The 22,677-nt window shown below is 44.9% G+C and overlaps 1 protein-coding gene across 1 annotated transcript in view; it reads right to left on the bottom strand.

Annotated features, from left to right (window-relative positions):
• LOC117607635 (uncharacterized) overlaps nt 1–21,961 on the bottom strand; it is a 34,030-nt gene extending 12,069 nt beyond the window's left edge. The window contains exons 1-4 of the mRNA XM_034331571.2: nt 21,558–21,961; nt 15,663–16,013; nt 10,204–10,356; nt 9,687–9,803 (exon numbers count right to left, since the gene is read on the bottom strand). Coding sequence (XP_034187462.2) covers nt 9,687–9,803; nt 10,204–10,356; nt 15,663–15,914 — 522 coding nt within the window. The 5' untranslated portion in view covers nt 15,915–16,013; nt 21,558–21,961. The remainder of the gene's footprint in view (nt 1–9,686; nt 9,804–10,203; nt 10,357–15,662; nt 16,014–21,557) is intronic.
• Between the last annotated feature and the right edge of the window lie 716 nt (nt 21,962–22,677).

Genomic DNA, 22,677 nt, shown 5'->3' with positions numbered 1-22,677 from the left:
CAACCGCACGAAAGCCAGAATGAATAAAAACGACCAAAGGGAGTGGCCAACGATAATCATCGATCCCTCAAAGATGCCATAATTTCCATTTCGTCTAGCTTACGGATTCGTGACTCGCTACGGTAATTTCTATCCTAGTGAAATAAAGGATGGATATCTTTGAAAAATTAAGGCATTGATTTACCCAACTAGGCAATGGAAAAATTGGGAATGTTATTGATTTATCGCAAGAAGGGGTGGATACATATTCGAAAGTCCGTCTATCGACGAGTCGATGAAACTCACAGGGAATCTCAGTCACGAACAGCTTCCGGGAAATGTTGTGGGTGTTGCATAATTGAGAATCGTTGCTGCACGGATGGCTGGCGAATCTCTCGATGATATCCCTCAACTACGGTAAACTACTCGGCCCCCGATAAATATTGAAACATCCACTCGTGGCTCGAACCCCAGAGCGTTGCCTGAATCCTTCGAAAGGAGTATACCCATGTGTGTATAGGAGTTAACCCAATTGCCCCGGGAGTAAACTTAATGATACGAGCAAGAAATAGATCAAGTGTCACTGAACCGGCCATACCATGCGTTTACGCGTAAATTAAATTAAAATTAAAATTAAAATTAAAATTAACATTAAAATTAAAATTATTACCGTCTCGGGGAAGAACCACTCCCAGAATCTCGAAAAGTAAGGAATTCCTTCATTGCACGCGAACGATTTACGACCGCGAATTCACAGAAATCCCCTCGGTATCCGACGTTCCGGTATGCGAACACGTTTCGAATACTTCGCGTATCAGTAAGAGGATTTCCTGTTACACATTGAATACGACGATGCGTTGGACGTCTGATCGATGCAAGCCGGGAATATAAAAAAAAAAAAGAGAGAGAAGAATACAGATATACTGGGAAATGACAAAGACGAGCTCGTTTTCCGTGACTTAACGATGCAAGAAAATTCCGTGGAAAGAGATTTTTGTTCGTCTCGTCGAGCAGAAAATAGTGACGACGTTGCTTTCCTCGTCTATTTGTTAGTAGCAGTTTAATTTCCTCTGGTTTCAATGATAAATTGGAAGAAAAAGAGAAACGATTGCAATTACGTTCGTGAAGACGATGCTGACTGGGTTGCGGGTAACTTGAAGCGACTCGTACATCCTGTAGGGCACGATACAAATCACCAATGTTCTTTTTGCTGAACCGTCTTGACAGTTCGGACATGACTGAACTGTTTTGTTTCGAGAAAATTAATAAATGAAAAAAGCATGGCCAACTCGCGACACTCGTGCAAATGAAAAATCACTGTATCATCTTACAAAGGTATATAACGCGGGTGGAAGCTGTGTTCCATTCACAGGCCGGAAGCAAAAAAGGCTAGCCAGCCACGATGGAAATAAAAAGGGTGCGGAAGATAATGGACGGGAAAACTCGTTATCGAGTGTCTTCTCGGTTGGAAAGCATGGCCTGTCGCGTTCTGCGGTTTCGAGGCTCGGCAACCAACGACCACGGACAGGAAATTCCACCTGGGAAATCACGTGATGCCTACCGTTTCGCACGTCCGATCTTAATTAAGAAGCGGACTATTTTCAAACGAAATAAAGCGCGACCGCTCCTTCGTCCTGGTTTCCTTTCTCTCGTGATCAACGACAATAGAAAAATCAAGCAGAATTATACAATAGATATATCGCCTACTAAAATGGACCATTAAATGCTTAAATAATTTTCATAATCGAATTGAACATTGTTGCACTTGGAAAGTAGATGCACTTTTACCTTGCGCCTGCTTACTCGACTTCTGACTTGAAGGGATCAGCCGGAATTTTACTATCGATAAAATACACGCTTTGCTTGGACTTTCTGTTATCGTTTCCAAATCCAACCCGCCTTAGACGTTTAGACCCAGCTTTTGGAAAATCCACTATTCCATTTGCTTTGATCCGACTTCATTTTCCCAAGGGATCCAAGTTAAAACTTTGAAAATATTTTTTGTTCGATGCTAATGGATATTTTATCAGCTAAAAAGATTAATATTCAGAAGGAATCTGATTTCATAGTATAAGTTTAAATTACTGACATTTCCTTCGTACAAGAATACCGCGGATCGAATAAAAGTCAATTAACCTACATCGATCAACTAAAAATAAATCGAGAAGACGCCAACAGGGCTAATAAAATCAATTCGAATATGATATAAAATTAGGTGACATTTTGACTGTCGGTTCACCTATATACCTCAATGCCACTTTATCTTTTCCAGGATTTTGTCTAATCAGAATGAAAATTAGATTTTGAAAGCCTCAGTTGATGTTCGCGTGCGAGAGCGGCACGAGTCTTTCGCTAGAAAGCTTGGTGAATACGAAAAGCCCTGGTAGCCCCGTCGGTTGGCATGGCAACAGCTCTGCGCGTCCCGGCGTCGGGACGCTCGATACTAGACGACGACGACGACGACGTCGTCGTCGACGACGCCCAAATCCGAAGGGGAGAGAGGAGCACCGGGCCCGTCACAGCCACAACCACACCGAGCCGTGCTGTGCTGTGTGGATATTCGACGCCGACTTTGGATCACGATTTAACCCCGATCGATTTACGGATTTGCACGGGAAACACGCGCGAATCCTGCAAATCCGACGCGAAAGGGAATTACGGTTTGAAACTTTTCGGGAATCGTGGGATCGTGGGATCGGCAACAAGTCGTACCATCGATTTCCCTTTTTAAATTCAAAGGGTGGAAGGACGATGAATCTTAAAAACAACTCGAAATTTTTATCGAAACTTTTTTTTTAAGTATGTCATGTAAGATGTAGCAACGTTTATAAATAAAGAAGAGGGAAGCCAAGAACGTATTTGTCGATCATATTTTTTAATACAATGGCATCTTGATGACGTCAAGCGATAAAACGAGGTTGAGATCTGTTCGTTTGGTCGAGGTCTTTCAACCGACACACTTTGCCGAACGCGCTGCTGCTCGTTCGAATGGTGTGCGCTCGGCTTTTTAATTCGTGCATCGAAAACACGCGTTTCAATCGTGGTAATTCAACGCATTTAGGAAATTAATTTCCTAGCATCGCGCGCTACGTTTATTTTCTCGTTTCGAGTAAATTCAAGCGGACCAGATGGAGAAAATAACCGAGCTCTTTCATAAAAGATTTAAGCTTTCCACGATAGCCTTTCGACATTTCGACCACCTGTGTTCGATCGTTTCTTTTTGCATTTATCTTTTTCGGAACAGCCCCCCATTTAGTGGCGAGAGAAGAAAATGAAAGGGGATTAATCTCTCTGTAAGAAGAACACGGGATTTCTGAAAATGTTACGATGAAACATTTGGCTCTTGCGTAATTCTCCTTTATCATCATTGATTCGGTCAAGCAATAAAGTTGTTTGATTATCGAAGAATATTCAATTGAGAGAGGAATCGTTCGCAATATTAACTTCTTCGCAAGTTCATATTTATCTATCCACCCCAGCTCATACAACTTCTGATCAAACTGCAACTATCCTATCGCGTCTGAGATCGAAATTTGCTTGACAAACGGTAGCTTTGCTTTGCTATTTGCCTTACTTGATGAGTTTATCAGCAGATGTCGTGAACGAAACGTTACATCTTCCTTTCTCACATCCAGACGTATTTGTCTGGTAGTCGTTGAAAAACATCGAAACACAATCCATTAATCCACGGTGGGAAAGCTTGTAAATCGATAGCGCTAAACTGAAAGGAAAAATAGAGAAACGGACGCTTCGTCGACAGGAGCAGGCTCTTTGGGTAATCCGTTTAAGCCAAACAGTCTACCCCCGATGGCTTCTATAGCAGACACGACAACCGAGAGGAAAACGTTCAACAGTTTTGGCAGCCAGCCAACGTTTCCTCCTGAGGTTGATTAGTTTGTAATTGCGTATTGTTTTCCATGCGCCAGCGAAAGACGTCGCTCGAAGAAAAAACAGACAAGAACGAGCCCTATACAGTAGACTCCTGGCTCGATAAGACACACCCTTTTGATTTTGGGTGAATATGGAAAATGGTAATGCATCGGAAATAAAATGTAACGACAGGTATTTATACGCGACGGTCATCGAACTTCAAAGGTAAACTGACAATGTTCACTGTTCTATGACCGACCGGTCGCAAGTTTCTAAGCTTTTTATTCGCGTTCCACCTGTCGCATTGTACTCGTGGTAGCGCGTGGCGAGAGACAAAACAAACACGATTGGTATTACCAGCGAACACCATCCTCTTATCTGTCGACGAGCAGCTAGAAAATAGGAAGAGAACGAACGGAAGAAGATGAGACAAGACAGACGAGGCAGAAAAAAAAAGGAGGCTTTCATCGTGGGGAATGAAAGTGGCTTTTCGAGAGAAGCCCCGTCGTCGCCAACCGAGCAAGACGGATATTCGATTTTCACCAAGAAGAGACACCTGCCGAATTCCCACGTCGTTTCAAGCACCCACTATGAATCGTACATCTTTCCTTCTTGTCATGAAACGACTTTGCACGACGCGTTTTTCTCCTTCTTTTCCTTTCTTTACTTTTTCGCAAAATAAGTTTAATCAAAGTGTTTCGAGATCATTTAATATGGAAATTCTCTGTTCCCGGATAAATTCATAGCGGTCTCATTAACGAGCTGCAAGTTTAATTGGCGATTTGCTTGGCTGCCGGGATTTCGAGGGTTCGCGAAGCCGCGTCGAGAGAAGGAAATTTATTTTTCTCCCTGCGAGAAGAAGTTACGCTAGCCTTTCCTGGAGGAATCGAGCGGAACGCAACGGTTGGAACGAAGCTTTCTTGCCGATCTTTTTACATAGCCTTTATACGCGCAATTAACTTCGGTGTGCTTATTACGAAGCGCGAAATCGTTCGATCAACGTCCGATTTTCTGTCTGTTAATCGACCAAAAAGTAGTATGAATATTTTGATTGAATTTCGCCGAAAAGTCTGATAGAAAGACACCGAGAAACCGATTTGTCAGCGGAAATTTCTAACGAACAGAGAGGGGGATAGAGGAAAAATCGTGTAGAGAGAAGGTGCAGGCAATCGCGCAGCGAACGATCGTGGGATGAATTTCATCGGGGCCATTAGGAATGAAATCGAAGCCAGTAGAAACTACCGAGACGCCTTCCGCGGTGAACGAAACCGGTTTTTAACCGTCTACCCGATCTTTTGCCACCGTTGTGCCCGCCGCGCCGTATTCCTGGCACATCGACGTGCAACTGCACGCGCGCATGTACCGTTGCATCGCCGACTGCAACTGCAAACTCTGACATATTTTAAGACCGCGACGTCTGTCGTATCTCGTCACTCGTCGCATAAATTTCTACCCCATCCCGAGACCGTGTCTTTGCTTCCAACAAATCGTTTCCTTTCTTATCAACTATCCGACGATCCTCTTTTAAATAAGCGCGCGGTCATCGAGATACCGTTCCAATCCTTTCTACGATATATGTAAAGCGTTAGACCTAAAGGTACAAGGGGTCGTAACTACTCAGGAGGCCGCCATCCGCTTCGTAGCTGACATACTGAAGCGAAGCGATTGATTTACAGTAAAAGTACCTTTATTAGATATAGCAATTAAAAGTAGTATTTAATCGTTGATAACGTAGCGAAATATCGGTCGACAGTGTGACTATAAAGGATTAACGAACCCTCCCGTCTCTCTTTCTTATCCTCAGTACTGTTCACCTATTCTTACTACACTCTACTGAGCGACGACAAAACGGTACCGTAACACTAGCTATCGGGCATTCGTGACCATGAAACGGTTAGAACAAAGGAGAACTAGTGAAAGTTATTCTTACCCCTAACCCTCAGTACCGCGAGTCTGGCTGGCCAAACTCTGTTGCTACGCTGCCCTTAACCCTTGCATACAGGTGTTTTCTTTTTCCCCCGAGGGTTCAGTCACGCGAACTGAACGTCGAGCAACAACCTTCCGTCTTCGAAGTCGTTACACTCAACCCTGCCCACCCTCTCTTGCTAATTAATACTACTCTGCTCGTGCCAACTTCTCACCCCCTCTTTCCCTTTTCAACCGTTTCAACTCTTTCAGAATAAAAGCCACGCTCTGTACACCGCGCATACAGGATATATGTACTCCCCTACGTTACTGGGTAGGCGACGTGCAAGTTTAGAGTAAAAGGGGAGAAAAAAGAAGCAGCCACGGGACCAGCACCGGTAGGTAACGCTTTCGCGCGAGGGTGGCTGCTTGGAAACAATGTGGCATTCGCGTAGGTGCGAAACCGGGGACACGAGCAGCAGACGCAAAGACTCTCGAGCGATCCTTAAGCTCAGCTCCCTCGATCTTTGCTTCATCGAAGAGAAGCACTTGCCACTTCAGGATACTTCTTCCATCTATCGAGGGGATAGTTTCTCTCGATCGTGAAAAAAAAGTTTGAAGCAAACGCGGAGAAGGTTTTCATTAAATTCGTACGCAGGGAACGAGCAAGAAACTTCTTCCTAACATACGTGGATCGTTGCTGTTACCAACTTGTTTACGATCGCATAAAACTTTCGCGTAGTATACGTACATATATAGGTACGATAGCAAAGAGAAAGAGAGCCGATTACGTGAATTTATGTCGTCGCGTAAATTACGCCTCTGAACGAACAATAAATAAACGGTTGCGTTATTTTTAACGCACAACCATGCCTTTATCACGGTGACATTGCGAGAGGAACGGGGAGATATCGCCGCGCCGCGCCGCGCCACGATGAGTAACGAGCAGTTTCTTCGGTAAATAAAAGCGTATTATACCTAGCGATAGTCCTTGAATGAAATCAAGGTACGATTGCCACGTTAACGCGACTATACCCGAGGAAAAAAAAGATGAACACGCATCGATGCGATGGTGGATGAACTTTGAGTAGGAGGACGAGGCGCGAGTCGAAGCCCCGATCGCCGACGCGATAGTAGCTTATCTAACGGGTGTGTCGAGTCGACTAGATCGCGCAGTGTGAACGAACTCCACGCAACGTCGAAGCGGAGCTTTTTTTTCGCGACAGGTAAGCGTATCCGGGAAGTTTGGGCCATTGAACCGTGGTTACCACCGAGCACAATGAGTAACACAAGCGTATACTGGTCCCTGTCGAGCCCCGTTACCGATTTCTCTGACAGATACGTCTCATTTCCCGTAGGAAATCGACTCGATATTCGCGCCCTTTAATTCTTCTTTTCCTACGGCAAGAGCAAGAGACTTGTTTATGAACGACGAAGGGACCATCATCGTTATAATTCCACGTCCCGTAGGATGGTGATGTTTCGAAGAATACAAGCGTTACCACTCCCATTCCCATTCCATGATGTGGAACCATATGCCAGACCACACCGCGCGTAGTCGTTCGCGTCTGTAAAAAAGATCCGCACACGCAAAACCGAGCGATGCCGATGTACCTGGAGGAACATCGAGTAACCTTTTAACGGTTACAATGCTGTACCCCAACTATCCCCAGATTTAAAGACACCAGTTTTCTCTAGTACCTATGTATTATATCTGTAGAATTCGCTAACAGGTTCAACAACCGCCCCGCAGACTACCGTGGGCGGATATACACGTTAAGCAAAAGTCACGGCCCATTGACTGGAATCTATACGTTCATCAGAAACCCTAAATTTCACTGGTTATTATTTAATCTTCCGAAATGATAAAATTAGCGGAAAGCCAGCTAAAATCAGGTTGGCTCTAACAAACGCTCCAGCGAGGCATTTTAACGGAATTCGAAGCAACGAGGGCGGGCAGAGGGCAAACGATGCCCTCTTCATGGTGGTGTCACAACAAGCTGCACAATGACATCCCGCTATTACGAGTCAGCACATCACCACTTGTAGCTTCCTTAATGACTCGGAATGCCAAGCGAGTGAAAGTCGCGCTCGAACGCACCCGCTCGCGATATCCATGGCTAGTACCCGTTCGATGATACTTACGCGTTTCTTCTTCGTTGCTGGTCTTTCAGCGTCTAACGAAGCTGATACCAGCTCATCGATCATATCCCCTCGATAGACTTTTACGAACTGGTCCGGTAAATCGATTTATAACGTCATAGACTCGTTAGCCACGTACGGGAGGACAGTGATAGAAAAGTGTCAATCTGAACAGCTAATTCTGAGGAATTAAGGTGGCACGATCGTTGGACTTTAGGATCACGGCCGCGAAGACGAGGAGGACGAGATGCAGAGATGCAGAGATGCAACGAGGCGCGCGCACTCACACAAGGTGAAGAGGGAACAGCCCTGAAGCGGATGAAAGAGAAGCAAGGGGGATAATTCAGTGACTTCGAAGCCGGTTTTCCATGGCGGCCTATCACGAAACTCGCGAGCTACGACGAACAAGAAGGATGATGAGTCACGGCTGTACGCCCTTCCCACTTTGTACAGACGAGGTTGAAGAGAAGGAAAGGGAGTGTTGTAGGACGAGAAAGAGGGAAAAGGAGCGAGAGCGGTGAGAAGATGAAGAAGGTGGTAAAGAAACGAGGAGATTAGCCCTGATGATCTTGAGAGGCTAGGAGGTTCGCCTACGCGGGGCTAGTTCCACGACAGCCAACACAACCTGAGGAGACTGGCTCATCGTATGAGTAATGTTGTTGCTTATCGCGGATACTGTAAACGATTATATTGTTGCGACCATAAATATCGATTAATTGTTCAAGTGGCATGCAGTACGGTCGCCTTGCTCCATGTAAATCGCGAAACTCTTGAAATGATAACTTATCGTTAGACGTATCATTTTCTTCGTGATTCTTCGACACGATTTTTCAATAACCTGTCTCGGCACTATCCTTGGCACAAGAAGAAATATCAATGACAGAGCAAAGATTCCAACCGACGCGACGCGAGGATAAAACACCCGAGGTACTTTGCCAAGTCACGCGCGTAGAAATCAAACTTTAGACAAACTTTTTTACAAAGTACTTAGTTACAGAATTGATCGTACTGCAATCGACTCTGTAAATGTTAATTGAAAAAATAAGGATGGAGGACGGCGAGGCAAATATTATCTTTTCGCAAGAGAACTTTGTTAACGTCGATCGTTATAATATTCATTCGTTGATGATTTTTTTGCAAATATAAATTTCAGATAATCACGAAAGGCTGGAGGATTTATTAGACGTCTCGAGGCCAATTAAACACCGGTCGAGCTTTCGATCCGTGACGGTTATCGCGTGGTCGTTCTCGATTATACCGATCGGCTGGAATCGAACAGAGAGCACAAATCATGTTCCAGTGAACGGTGGCCTGCGTTACGCTCGTTTCACCATCGTATTTCAACTTCTATTAACTCGCGTAAGTACATTCGCAGACAATGATAAAAATATTTCGTCCTCTACCGTTCCTTTAACAACCAATTCTCCTCGATGTCAAATTAACTGTAGCTTATTTATTAATTATACCCTGGATCGTTCTGACGCTAATTGCTTTAGATTTGAAACGACTCGAATCGTAAGCGATGGCTCCGTCCTATTACTAAAAAGACACATGGGAGTACAATGTCAAAATAATATCATGCTACGACACTTAATCAATCAACTTTTCTGTCTTCAATAAAGAATAGTAAATCGCGAGAACGTTTCTCTTAGAAGACGAGAAGATGACACAATTAACGGAATCAATGACCATAGGGATTCATGGTTTTCTTGTATCATCGTGTCGAGGGAGACTACAGGGAGACAAGAAACGCGTACTGGAATCCGATAAGGTATATAGACAGTACTCACCTCCGCGAGAGGCTCCTCCTTGGTGACGTCTCCATTCTTGGGTGCTTCTTCACGGGCAGGCTTACTCTTGTCCTTCTTGCTGAAGCTGATCGACCTGAAGGACCACTTTTTCTTCATCTATGAACGAGGAAACGGCACTCGATAATGATCGAAGAACTCATTACACGCAACCATGTGACTTATTTTTCTAAACAACACGTAAACACGAAGTCTTTTGGTCTGGCGATAACTTTGGTCGATCACCGCGCATGAAAGATAGCGAATAATGATGAAATTCATAGAAATTAGTTTCTACAGCAAAATTAATATATTTTCCGCTACGAATTATTGTTCCATTAATTTTCCATCATACCCTGATGAATAATAATTAAATGCTTATTATACCCTGGGGCTCATAGAATCGTCGTCAATTAAAATGTTTCTTCTTGGCACAAGCATAAATTTACCAGTTTCTACCGTGTAATCAATGACGTTTCGTGTTCCGTGCATCGTGATTATTCGACGCAATCGATCTCACCTTGTCCTTCTTTTTGGTTTCCTTGTTTTCTGGAGAAGCGACTGCATTCGGACTAGCGGGATTAGCTTCTGTAGGTGTTGTGGCCTCTGCCGTTTCCGCGGCAGATTCTCCAGCCGACTCCTGTTTCGTTTCTTCGGGCTTTGCTTCTTCTGACTGTAAAAAACACCGAAGAAATGCACAATTAAGTCATTTTCTTGGATAATTACGCAACGAGTCGTTAAGCGAGCAGTTTTCGAAAGTAAACGAGCAGAGGCAGTGTCTTTGTTCGATTCAGTAAAAAATTATCTTCAGCTGCGCGTGAAACTGGTGAAATCTGGATGAAAATTTGGAGCACGTGGCAGCAGGTGGTTCGCGAATTACAAAATCATGTAAAAGATTCCCCGAATTGAATTGCGTCTGCTGTCATTCGAAGTAAATACATTCAAATAAATAGGTAAGAAATTTTCCAATCGAGGCAGATAAATTCGTCTTCCGATAAGAACGAGTTGGTTTGGTTGATTTCAATGCGGAATTTCATCACCTGCCGGTCGGTAGTGGAATTGCGTCATCGTGGCGCGGCGGGCGAATTTTCCATGATCACGTTCCACCATCGAAACCTGTTGGTCGTTTCTGGTTAGGTGTAGAAGAGCCGCAAGAAAATCGCTGAAGAGAACCGATCGAGAGGAACGAAAGCAAAGAGAAGGGGGGAAAAAAAAGCGGAGAGTGTGCTCGCAATAACAGTTGCGAGACTTATCAGAATGGGACAGCTGCGGCTCGAACGACGTACGAGATGAAACCGCGAAAATCTCGGATTACACGGGACTTTCAGTGGTTCTCCGGCCCAGAGGATCGTCTGAAACACCTTGTGTAATCAGAAATCTCAGGTATAAGAGAGAATTTCTTCTAATAAATAAGGGCCCGAGCGGTGATGAGGGAAAGTGAACAAGTGTGCGTCATTTATTTAATCGAATAATAATTATTCTATAAGCCCTCGACGTCTTTATATTCTATTTTATGAATAATTAGTTTGAACGTTTCGCTGACGTTGTTTTTGTTTAATGGAGTAGTAATAGAGTATCGGAGCAATCGAGCATTGTTTGAAGACCGTCTTGAATCGTGCAGAGTCTTCGATCGAGTAAACATTGATTCCAGCTTTATTATCAATGCAAATCCCCCAGAACAATTCCATATCATCGTTGTGTGCTACGAAGCCAACCTGCCTTGCTACGTATATTTCCGCTATTAATCGAGCTAACAATCGAGCCATTATCCGCCAAGAACGACGCAAGTCGAGCGTTTATTTCATCGAAAGGAAGCTCGTTCTCAGATGCATATGTATTTCTACTATTAATCGAGAGGTCGACTAGAGACATTCTAAGCTGTTTGTTCGACAAATTTTTCATTTTTTCCTCGCGAAACGTCAATATTCGTTCGAGGAGCGAGGAGCAAGGTGCAACACTCCCTGTCTGCTTGAAAAGAGACAAAAGAGAATCTTCCATTGGGTCGCAGGCGCATTATATTATGTAAATACCCGGTTATTTTTGTTCCAAGCAGCCGGTCAGATGGAGAACGATAGAGTGTTGGATATGGTGGCGAATTCGAAGTATGTATATATATATATACTTGAATACTTGTCTGATGGCAGAAGAAAGAGAAGCATATTGGAGAGTCGCGTGTGGCGTAGGCGCAGAGTACAATGGCACTGTACGCATACAGTACATACGAGTAAGTATACATATAACCGCCGTTGAGGATGCAACCGATGCGCCTTCTCTTCCAGCCATTTCATTAACGTACGTCAAGATAAATTACGAAAGATTTCAACTCGCGCAAACTCTCTCTTTCGATTTCCCTTATCTCAACATCCTCGATTAACCCTTTCGCTCAACCCGTTCTGTGCTAATCGCGAATTGATCGGTAAAACTTGATAAATAATCGTTTCCTTCCTCAGGGAGAAAATGAAAATAAATAAAAATAAAAACAAAAACAAAAGTTTTCAGACTTTTCATCATTCTTCTAGCCGTGACTGTAACGTCAGTTAAATATTCATGGGATCAAGCGCCAGGTGTCTGACACGTGTTATAAATAAAAGAATCTATGCAGTGTTAACTCGGAATTTGATATTCAAAGGTGTTCGCAGACGCGTTGGAACGATGGAAAATCTGTTGCGTTTGTCGATCGAACGGTAGCAAGATACACAAAGAGAAATGTCCACGATTCGAGGACAACCACGCGAAGGACGAGAGACATCGAATGCAGGTGCACACACAGTTTCTACGACGAATTCCTCACCGTTGAATCACGCTTGTTGCCGCTAAAAATCTTACTCGGTCGAGCGAATGTCCGGTAATAATCGCGAAACATTGCAAAACAATGGTGTTTTGTTACGGTGACGCGATTTTCACGCGAGGAGGAATTCGTCGGAGAAACACGAACGAGATACATATACGGGTGACGAGAGACAAGGGCACACAGGATCTGCGAATTTCGTGCGGATAATCGCCCTCTCTCTTGGAACAAAACCTTGATCCTTTGCTTTTATTCCGTACATGTACACACTCTGATGCAACGTAGACTACTTCTCTTGGTTAACAGCGATTGTAATTTCTGAAAAATTATAATAGGAGAACTCGTTTCGCATTGGCAACGACAAATTTTTCAAGCAGGCAGCATTGCATTATCGTCGGTACTCGTGAAGAATATACTCGATGGAATTGAAACAACAGGCAGTTTTAATTAGTGGAAGCAAACAGACGAGTCGCGTCTCGTATTAATTAATAAACCGAGCTGGTGTCGAGCGCGATGATTCACGCAAAAAGCGTTCATCAAGTACCTACGGTGTAGGTTAACGCGAGTCCGCGTCTAAAACAACATCGCGTGTTCCCTTCGAGCTGCGTTCTAACCATCTCCTGCGCGAAATAAAACATTACACACGCGTGGAATTCAGGTCACTCGGTAACGTGGATATACCTATACCGCGATTAATCGCGAGAGAACTTTCATCGACGAACAGAGAGAAACCTCGTAAACGTGATTTTACTTGCATCGACCCGCATACCGGCAACTCCGAAATTGTATTTTAATTGAACCACCGGAACACGCGAGACCAGCCGCGCCATAGCTCATGCTGCTGCTGTATCGTGTGGTTAAACTGCACGGTCAAGGTTACGAAAGTAAGGTCCGATGGTTCTATTGGAATGGCTCGTCGAATGGTCAGGTCGAACAGATATAGGGTGTTGAAAGAAAAAGACTCCAAGTTACTTGGCTCAGTGGCTGTTCAGATACAAAAGTATTTGTTCATTGGAACTGGTTTTTTTTTTTTTTTTTTTCTCACGTCTCGTACTTACAATTCGAATTATATGAGATACACTGACTCGATTTCTTGACCACCCTATACATCTGAAATTATTCGCAAAACACTGGGGCCCTGGCGCGCCGTAGATCCTCGGTTCGCGAAAAATAAAGGATCGCTGACCACGTTGGTTGGCTGGCATGGTCGAGGCAAACTATCAAGGGCAGGTGTTCGATGCGAGAAGCAAGAGGAACCTCGCGCACCTGCCTCGAGATTTTGCAATGTACCCGAGAGATGCTGTCGGCAAACTTGTGCCTCCGCGCACCTGACCAATATTTAGCAATTTCTCGATAACACAGATTATCTCATTTCTTAATACTGCAAGAAAATATATTGAAACGCGACACGATGGGCAGAGAGAGAGAGAGAGAGGAGAAAAGATTTATTTGTCCAGGAGGACAGTTAGGTATGCATCGCATCGGTAAAGAACAGGCTCGCGCGAACGTACGCGAATACAGTTAGTCTGAAAGAAGGCGTACACCTGTACCAACCAAGTGTACCGAGCTACGGTAAAACGGTAATCGCGATTCTTTTTCCCTCGTGAAAATTCAGCGAACAGAAAAACTCGTGTATTTCTCGCGAATCTATGTAGGACAAACGTCGCGTAATCTCGGTAAGTCGTGCGTTACACGCGTCGTACTCGGTTATCTCCGCGCATCCGCAACCACTGATCGCGAATCATTGTGCGACTGATATACATAACGCGTTTACGAAGAATTACAACAGGTGTTCGCGTGACTCGTGTTTCGTGAAAGTTAGACCGAGAAATCGATCTACCTTGGCGAGAAAAATTTCGAGACGAGATCACGTATTCTCGCTTAACACTTTCCTTCTCGAATCGAGTAAAACGTTAACATCCTACGGATGATTTTTTTTTTTTTTTTTTTTTTTTTTTTCAATATTAATGTTTAATAAGATAACGTTGAAATTTATTCCGTTCCCAATTCTAAAGCAAGACCGTTACTCCCGTTTTCGCAAAGTGGCACAATAGGCGTTCCCCGCATGTAAGAATACACTTTTCTAGGAAATTAAGTGCACCGCTTTCTCGCGAGCTTTACACGCGATCTAGAAAGGCAACGCAATCGATAAACACATCGCGAAGAAATGATGACAGTAAAACGTAAAGCCTAACGTGTACATACGGTGATAAAAAATTCGAGCCGTACGATAAGCCATTAAGATGATAATCACTAAGCGACGCGTACATCGAACATTGGACGAGAAGAAAATAGGAAAAGAACCGCTATTAAACGGAAATGAAAGGAAGAGGCGGGAAGTTCTACTATTATAGTTTCCCTCCTCTTTTCCGCACGCGTTACCGTATCTAGTGCATGACAGCTGCCGGGGTTGCTCAATCGAGGAAATATCAAGTTTCGACTAGTCGAGAGAGCATTTCACGATATACGCACATCGACGGTGTTTATGCGGATTTGACGAGAGCGACAATTGGAACTTTCGATGCGACTAGAAAACGTCGAGGCGCCGGCGCCGGTAACTGACAGCCTCGGTTTTCGTCCTTTTTCAATTTTCTTCCGCGAGTCGCTTCTCAAACTATTTGGAATTTGCTACTTTAAACCAAGTCTAGACGAAATCTAAAAATAAACGTTCGTTCCTTTTTTGCACCGTGCACAAAGAACGCGTCGAAAAATTAATTACGAGCTGATATATTGTATTCAGGCAATTACGAGAGCAAAAGGTTAAAGGTTGATTCGCACGCTCACGACTTCCGTCCACCGTCTTATCCATTTGTTTTCCATGAAAAATTCGCTTTGAACTAATGAGAAGAACTCATCGTGCTGCATCAGTGAATCATCGCTCGATCAACGACGAAAGTAATCGCATATGCATTTCGCTCGAGATTTTCTTTGCAACAATCTTCTATGACTCGGTTATTAAATTCAATCGATTCATCGACGATGACGCGACTTCTCGACGCAGACACGTCATTACGTCGCGTCTATTATTGACGTTGAATAAAAACTACACTGATCGATTACTGTTACTATTCTGACGATCGACCCGCTAGATACGCTTCACGCGTTTCAATTCGTTCCACGCGCTTCCGTAGTAAAAGGAAATGAAAAAAATCGCTTCCTATTTGAGGACCACAGTATCGAAGCTTTCTTACCTTCTCCTTATCCTTCTCCTTTTCCTTCTCCTTTTCCGTTGCATCATCCTTATCCTTGTCTTTATCCTCGGCCACGTCCGTGTGAGGCGCTATACCATTGGTGGTAGGTTTCGTGTCGGTCTCCTCGATCCTTTCCAACTTGCCATCGCCAGGTGCAGCAGCATCACCGACGACACCTCCTTCCGCGGGTATCCCCTCCTTCTTAGGCGTCGTCGTTATGTCCACGGACCTTCTGCTCTGTCTCGCTCCCATCTTACTCGCTTTGCCTCTCTATCCCCTTTTCTATCACCTGTCTCTCGTTTGCGCTTTCCGGATGCTGTGATCAGGTGTCGCGCGTCCAACAAAACTGACCTGCAATCAACACCAGCGAAAGTGAGCGGGCAAACAACTTCGATAACAGATGATTGACCGAACGGATGAAACAGCTTTATCGTTCTGCATTAGTCAGACCGATAAGAACATAAATTTAAAACCTTATCTACGCGTTGCTTTTCAATTTCTTCTTTTCATTAGCCTTTCGTTTCAATTTTACCTTTTCGAGGGTAAAAGCGACACAATTTACACTCGTTAGCTTCCAACAGCAATAACTTTGAGACAAGGATGATCGTTCAGTTGAAAGGGACAAAGAGAGTTGAAGAGAAACGTAAAAAAAAAAAGAGGTTCTTTCAAACGTTCGTTCAAGTGTAATTATCGTTGGTAGAAAAGAGAGGTGGACGATGGCTAACGGTTCGAAGCTTCTCTCACGAAGAGGAAGCGATCCGTTGTTCGAGCGAGCATCGCGAAAAACTAGCACGACGAGGAAGCAAAGTCGAACGCGTAGTAGACGAGCGTTTAAAGAGCACGTGGCGAGGATACGCGCCGCTGACCGAGCAACCAGAGAACTCGCACTTTGTCTCGACCGAGAAAAATGACCGAGAACTCGATCCAGCAACAAACCATCTGGGCTATATAACTATGCACTTCCTTCTTCTCTGGGAATGAGAGAAAACCTGGAACGCGACTCGAATAATCGATCGGTAGTTGATGATAGAAACGCTACGAGACGTACATACTCGTGATACGGCATTTTCATGAATAAGGATTTTCAATAAGCGGAAAGTGGGTAGATTGAATTAGCTTTCTGCTTTCTAACGGTAATCGTCTAACTGTCGACCGACCTAAACCGATCTCTGCGCTACGCAACAATTCTGCCTTCCAGGCATATTTAAATTTAGAAAAAATACACCCGTACCTTCGACGCCACAATAGTGTCATCTGAGACCGGTTTTATATCGTTCGAGCCCCTGCTATATTTCTACCGATTAAACACGTCGCTAATGATAAATGATACGAACAGCTTTTCTAAGACAGAAGTAACGCGGCCTGAATGCGAGTATCACTGTCACTGAATAATACCATTTGTCTCTGGCGCAGGCTATTCACGGTGCATTGCACTTTCGAGGTCCCTCTATAAGCTACAACAGCAGACTTGCGTTAATGTCTTAGCTGGTTAGATGTGTTTTCTTCCACATTCTATATTACTTTCAATTTAAAAAGGAAACATAGCTGATTGGTATCTAAATTCACATAAGGAAAATAGGCTAAGATTCTTACGTAACAGAATAAGGGCTCGCAATGAGCCCACCCTTGCTAGTTATCGAAACAACCGCCCCCTCGTTCGTGGCTACCGAATTTTCCGAACAAATTCAAGTATACTCGTGGCACAAAGGAGCCACGGTTCGCTGGAGAGAAGGGAAAAGCTATTAAAAGTTCCGCTTCGTTTCCCCGCTCGATGATAAGTCCATCGAATTACGACAAACATTATCGAACTGCTCGCTTCCAAGGAAAATAACCGGATCGGATAGAGGAAAACGTTGAACGATTTTTTTTTTTCTTCTTCTTCAAGATGCTCCAAAAAAAATGTGACACGATGAAATATCAGCAGGCACAGAAACCATAGCGAGAAGGAAGCGTATAATTAGGCTGGATCATATATTAGACAGCAGGAAGAGCTCGACAAATATTTACGTTGTTTCTTCTCTCTTTCTCTAGAGTGCAACGAAACATATGCAACTTGAAAGGGTACTCCGAACGATGTGACGGTAAAAAATAGATTTAAAGCATGGCTGGAAGTTATGTACATAGATGGAAACTGCAGTGAGTGGCGAGACTGAAACACGTGTCGAACTATCGTAACTCGTGGGAAGCATAGAATCGGTATCTCGCGAGAAAAATAGCTTTTCCTCTCGTAACTCACGTGCATCTACCATTTATCTCGCGCTGATTGTTCTATACTTACGCTATTTACGTCATTGCTAACCTACCGATTGGAATTATTTTTCACGGTGCCAATTGCGTTATCTTAAAAATGATTGTTCTCCTAACGAAAAGCGGCTAAAATAATACGCGTTGTATCGTTTCAGTGTTGCACAATTCATAATAGGTATATAGTACGCGTCAACGTGTAAAACACGGCGTAACTAAAGAGCAGAAAAGGAAGTCGGTCGCGCCATTGAAACCACTCGTTTCTTCGATTCACGCTCGAGACACCGGTTCAACGACTCAACGACTCAACGACTCAACGACTCAACGACTCAACGACAACGATAACAATAATTGTTTTTCTAAAAACAAGACAAATAGCTAACGTAACCGTGTCGTTTCTATGAATCGCGCAATGATCTGGTATCTGGACTTATCAAAAGTCCTCGAGCCTTTTATGACTAATCGAGATATTACAAAATATTAAATATAAAACTGCAAGAGTCATCAATTTCACGAAACGTTCGAGCATCAAAGTGTCAAGGAAAACTTGATGAATCACAATAAGAAGAACAGAAAGATAAACAGAAATTCTGTAAATGAGTCACGAGTACTTACCAAAGAGAGAGATTACGATTTTAGTTTAAAGACACGATTAATCTCAACTAATTATCTATTCACTCGGACAACGAGTACACAAAATGAAACGAACACACAGGCAAGATTTCTTTCTGTAGATCCGCTCAATAGATTAATAAGCGCATTCAGAGGTCACTGCCGTCGAAGACTATTAAGGGTTTAACGACGATGTCACGGCAAGATGGTTCGTGACAATGTATGCCAACTAAATTCCATAACGGACACTCTGCTCCAGGCGATGCTAATGAGAAAATGTCGACGTTTATGCGATTCTAACGATACTAAAGTCGATTGACACGAGCGTACGAATCGAGTGCAAGCGATTAAAGAAGAATGTTGATTTCTTGGTAAAGAAACGATAACGATGATACGGAGTTCTTAACGCGTTTGTCCTGTGACTCAGAAGTTATTTTCTCGTAGAACGATCATATAATCAACGATCGAACGCACTTTCGCGTTTCGCTAATCGTTGACGCGTTCAACGCCGCAGTGAAAATAGACGCGTATAGTCAGACGCGGTATGATTCTAATTCCACTTTCCAGTTTATTTCTTCGATCAAATTTTCTACGTTGGTCATCGGTGATCCCTATTGAAGGAGGAAAAAAACTATTCTTTTCCCCTTGTACATATCTGTACAGTGTGTGTGTATGTGAGAACACGGTCGATTCCCACGGAGCCATACCCAATAAATCGTCCATTATTTTCAACAGCCTAATTCCACGCACACATCCATAGACGGAGAAAGAATGAGCCTAGGAGAGCGAATAATTCGTCCTCGAAAAAGGACATCTGCTCGGCCCACTGTTCTCGAAATTGAGAATTATGAGCGTGCCGAGAGAACGACATCGTCGGCCCGTATTCAGGCGCGTGTCCCGCATGCGTCAACAGTTGCGCACGTGCGTGAATGCGTGCGTAGCGCGTACGGGAGCGATGAAAATCGCGTGGCAGGCGAAAGGGTGCTACGAAAGGTGGTGCAGCAGCAGCAGCAGCAGCAGCAGGCCAGAATCGGTCCTATAGGGTAAAGCCACAAACGCACAGAAAACAGTCGGTTCGAGTGAGCTTAAAAATATAACGCGTATCCGGAGTAATGCGTGGATATCTATTTTCGGCCGGAGTCCAACAGGCGCGTGCTGCACCCTTCGACTCGTGTAAACACCGCGAGCGAACCTTTGCCCGGTAAAGGGTGAAAGTCCCTGGTAGCCGAGTCGAAAAGGCTCGCGTAAACACACGGTAAGATAGGGATAAGAATGGTACAAGAAGAAGACATGGATAACGCGAACAAACCTCCCTCACAATGGATAAGAAAATAACGAGAAGACGTCAGCGACCGTTCAATATACCGTAAACAATATGTAGATAGCGGGAACTTGTGCAATCTCTGTTAAAATAGAAATAGTCTTATGGTGGAGTGGAAATATACCAATGGCAAAGTATAAAATATTAAACTTTCGAGAAAAGTGAAGAAAATGAAGATGCAGAAGAAACGGAAGAACGAAGAGGAGCAGTTTTCTCGCGAAAAACCGGTCGAGCCGTGAGGCGTTTCAGAGGCGTGCACGTCTGCCCGAGCAGTCGGACACGGCTCTTTCCATCGTTCTGGTAAACGAGAGAAAGGCAGATGTGGGCAAGTTAACGACCCGTTATCGCGTCGACTCGGCGTTGCTTGAAACTGGTTGCCGTCGATCGCGGCAGCCGTGGTCAGTGGAAAAAAGCAGCTGATTCGCGTGCTAGTAAATTCATTCTATTGCACTTGACAGCATCACCCTCCCTGTACGTACGATTCTCAAAGTAGGTACTTGCTCGAAGGGTTCGAGCGTACACTTGGACCGTATCTAAATCGCTGACCGATACCACATAGAACGCAGGTGCGTTCGAGTGCAAAACAAACAGTGGAACTCTAAATCGGGAAGCAAAAAACGAGCAAGAATCGAGTTGGCCCCGATGGCGATTGAGAAGTAAAAGGGAGAAGAATAGCAACATGATGCAAAGACGGAGAGCAAAGGCTCGCTAGGCCAACATTTTCTCGGCCTTTCTCCACCAACTGCCATTCCCCGAGCGACAACAATCGCTTCCGTGGAAGCCTTGACTGCGTTTTAAATGCACGGCAGGTAGAGGCCTGCTATGCAAAATCGGCACAAAGGAGAAAGAGAAGAGGGAGAGAAACTGTAGGCAGGCAGACACGTCGCCTGCCTCTGTTTAAGGCACCCAGCCTGGCAAGAACGTATCTCCTTTCTATCCCTCTCCTTCTTTTCCTTTCCTTTCCTTTCCTTTCCTTTGCCATGGTAACAGCCGAACGCTAAATCTGCGAAGCGGACAAAGCGTTTGGCGAGTTTTCTCGCTGCGTCAAATCCATCATGGTCTTCCATCCATGTGGCACCAAAGCAATAGGAATAGCACGCGAAGCGATTGCGATTGCGATTGCGAGATTCTAATGGATCGAAGCCGGAGGGAAAGGTCACTGGTAGTCTTGAAATCGTGCGTACGGTCGATCGTTCGGGGGTTAATACCGGCCAACTGGTGGGAGAAGGAATCAAGATGGCGTAACCGGCCGCTGCTCCCAACGATCCTACGATCGCAATAAGGGACCAGATACCTTCCTTATTTTCATCCTCCTTTCAAAAACACATCAACAGGAAGAAGTAGGAGAGAACGTATCGTGAAAAAGCCCGTTCGAAATGATAGAACGGAAAGCCGGCTCCGTACGGCGACCGCTATATCGATTGATGGTGCCCATGTTCAAAATGGCGCGGGGGTACACGCATGAAATCCCGCTCGAAACATGCTGGAAGGTGTCTCGCTCGACTTCCTGAGGGAAAGCAAGCAAGCCAACGTAGATGAAACGTTTAGGGTACTTTACCGAGGAATCGATAAGCTTCGCAAATCGTAAAAGAAAACTGGAAGAAGCGGTGGCACGCACCGCACACGCGGGGACGAGGTGTGCACACGCGCGCGACCCGAAGCCGGCATAACGAACGAAAACGAGCAAATGCCTGGCACTCGCGACGCTTGTTACTCACCTCGAGGGCGTCGTAAGTGTCGCGACGGGGTGAAATTTTTCCCGTCAAGAGCGTCCTCCTTCGTCGCTGTTCCGCACAAGAAACAACACTGGATATATTATTCTGAGAGGAGGAGAGACGCGACACGATGCGCGTGGCGTCTAGACTGACACGAGGGGCGAAAAACGGGGAAAACGGCCAGAACACAGAAGAGGATACTCGCGAGCTAGAGAATCAAGGGGATAACGAAACACCGAAATCACCCACGATCAAGACAAGACAAGAGAAGAGGAGCTTTTAGCGGGAGCGCGTTCGCGAACTCATCCACTTGGCTCGGTAACGCGCGACCGACTGGCGAGAGAGAAACAGAGGGGAAGCGGCGTCCGTCTGTCCGTCCGACCGTCTTTCTGTCACCAGCGTACAGCTCACGCGCGCGCGCACACACTCACTCTTTTTCTCTCTCTCTCTCTTATTCTTTCATTCTCTCCCCTCGGCTTTTCCTTTTCCCTCTCGCGCTTACAATCTCTTTCCCTCCCTTCCTCCCTTCCTCCCTCTTTTTCCCGGTCGCGACACTCTGTACACTCTTCTACTCCAAAAGTCTCGATTTTCCCTCGTACCTCGTGCAAGTACACTTCAACTTCCAAATCGCACCAACGACAACGACGACAACGACGACAACGACAAACAACAGGTATACGCGGTTATCTCTGGGATAAGATCGCGTCGATTCCAGAAGAGAACGTCGGGAACGTCGGGAACGTCAGGAACGCGTATAATCGCGATGCGAAACTCACCCCCGTGAGAGAGATGCGTGAGGAGCAGCAACAACCAGTTCGCTCGGGGCCGATGATCGATCGGTTCGCGGTTCCTTCTCTGCTTCGATTTCTCGACGACGACGACGATTCTCTCTTGTGTCTCGATGCACCAACCGTTCCTCTTCTTCTTCCTTTGTTCCCGCCGAACAGAACAGAGTTTCTGTCTGACTCGCGTACGCGTACCACCTCCTCTCTCGGTCTTTGTCCCGAGGTTAGTCGAGCGTGGGGAGGCCGAAAACCAACGCGCGCGCACAAAAACTTGCCGATAATCGAATCGTTCGATAAATCGAACGGGTGAACAATCGTCGTCCGTCTGTTTGGGTTGT

The sequence above is a fragment of the Osmia lignaria genome, chromosome 6, assembly GCF_051020975.1.
Source record: "Osmia lignaria lignaria isolate PbOS001 chromosome 6, iyOsmLign1, whole genome shotgun sequence".
Classification (NCBI taxonomy): Eukaryota; Metazoa; Arthropoda; class Insecta; order Hymenoptera; family Megachilidae; genus Osmia; species Osmia lignaria.
Note: the sequence above shows the minus strand (reverse complement) of the source record. Positions and strands in the feature narration are given on the sequence as shown.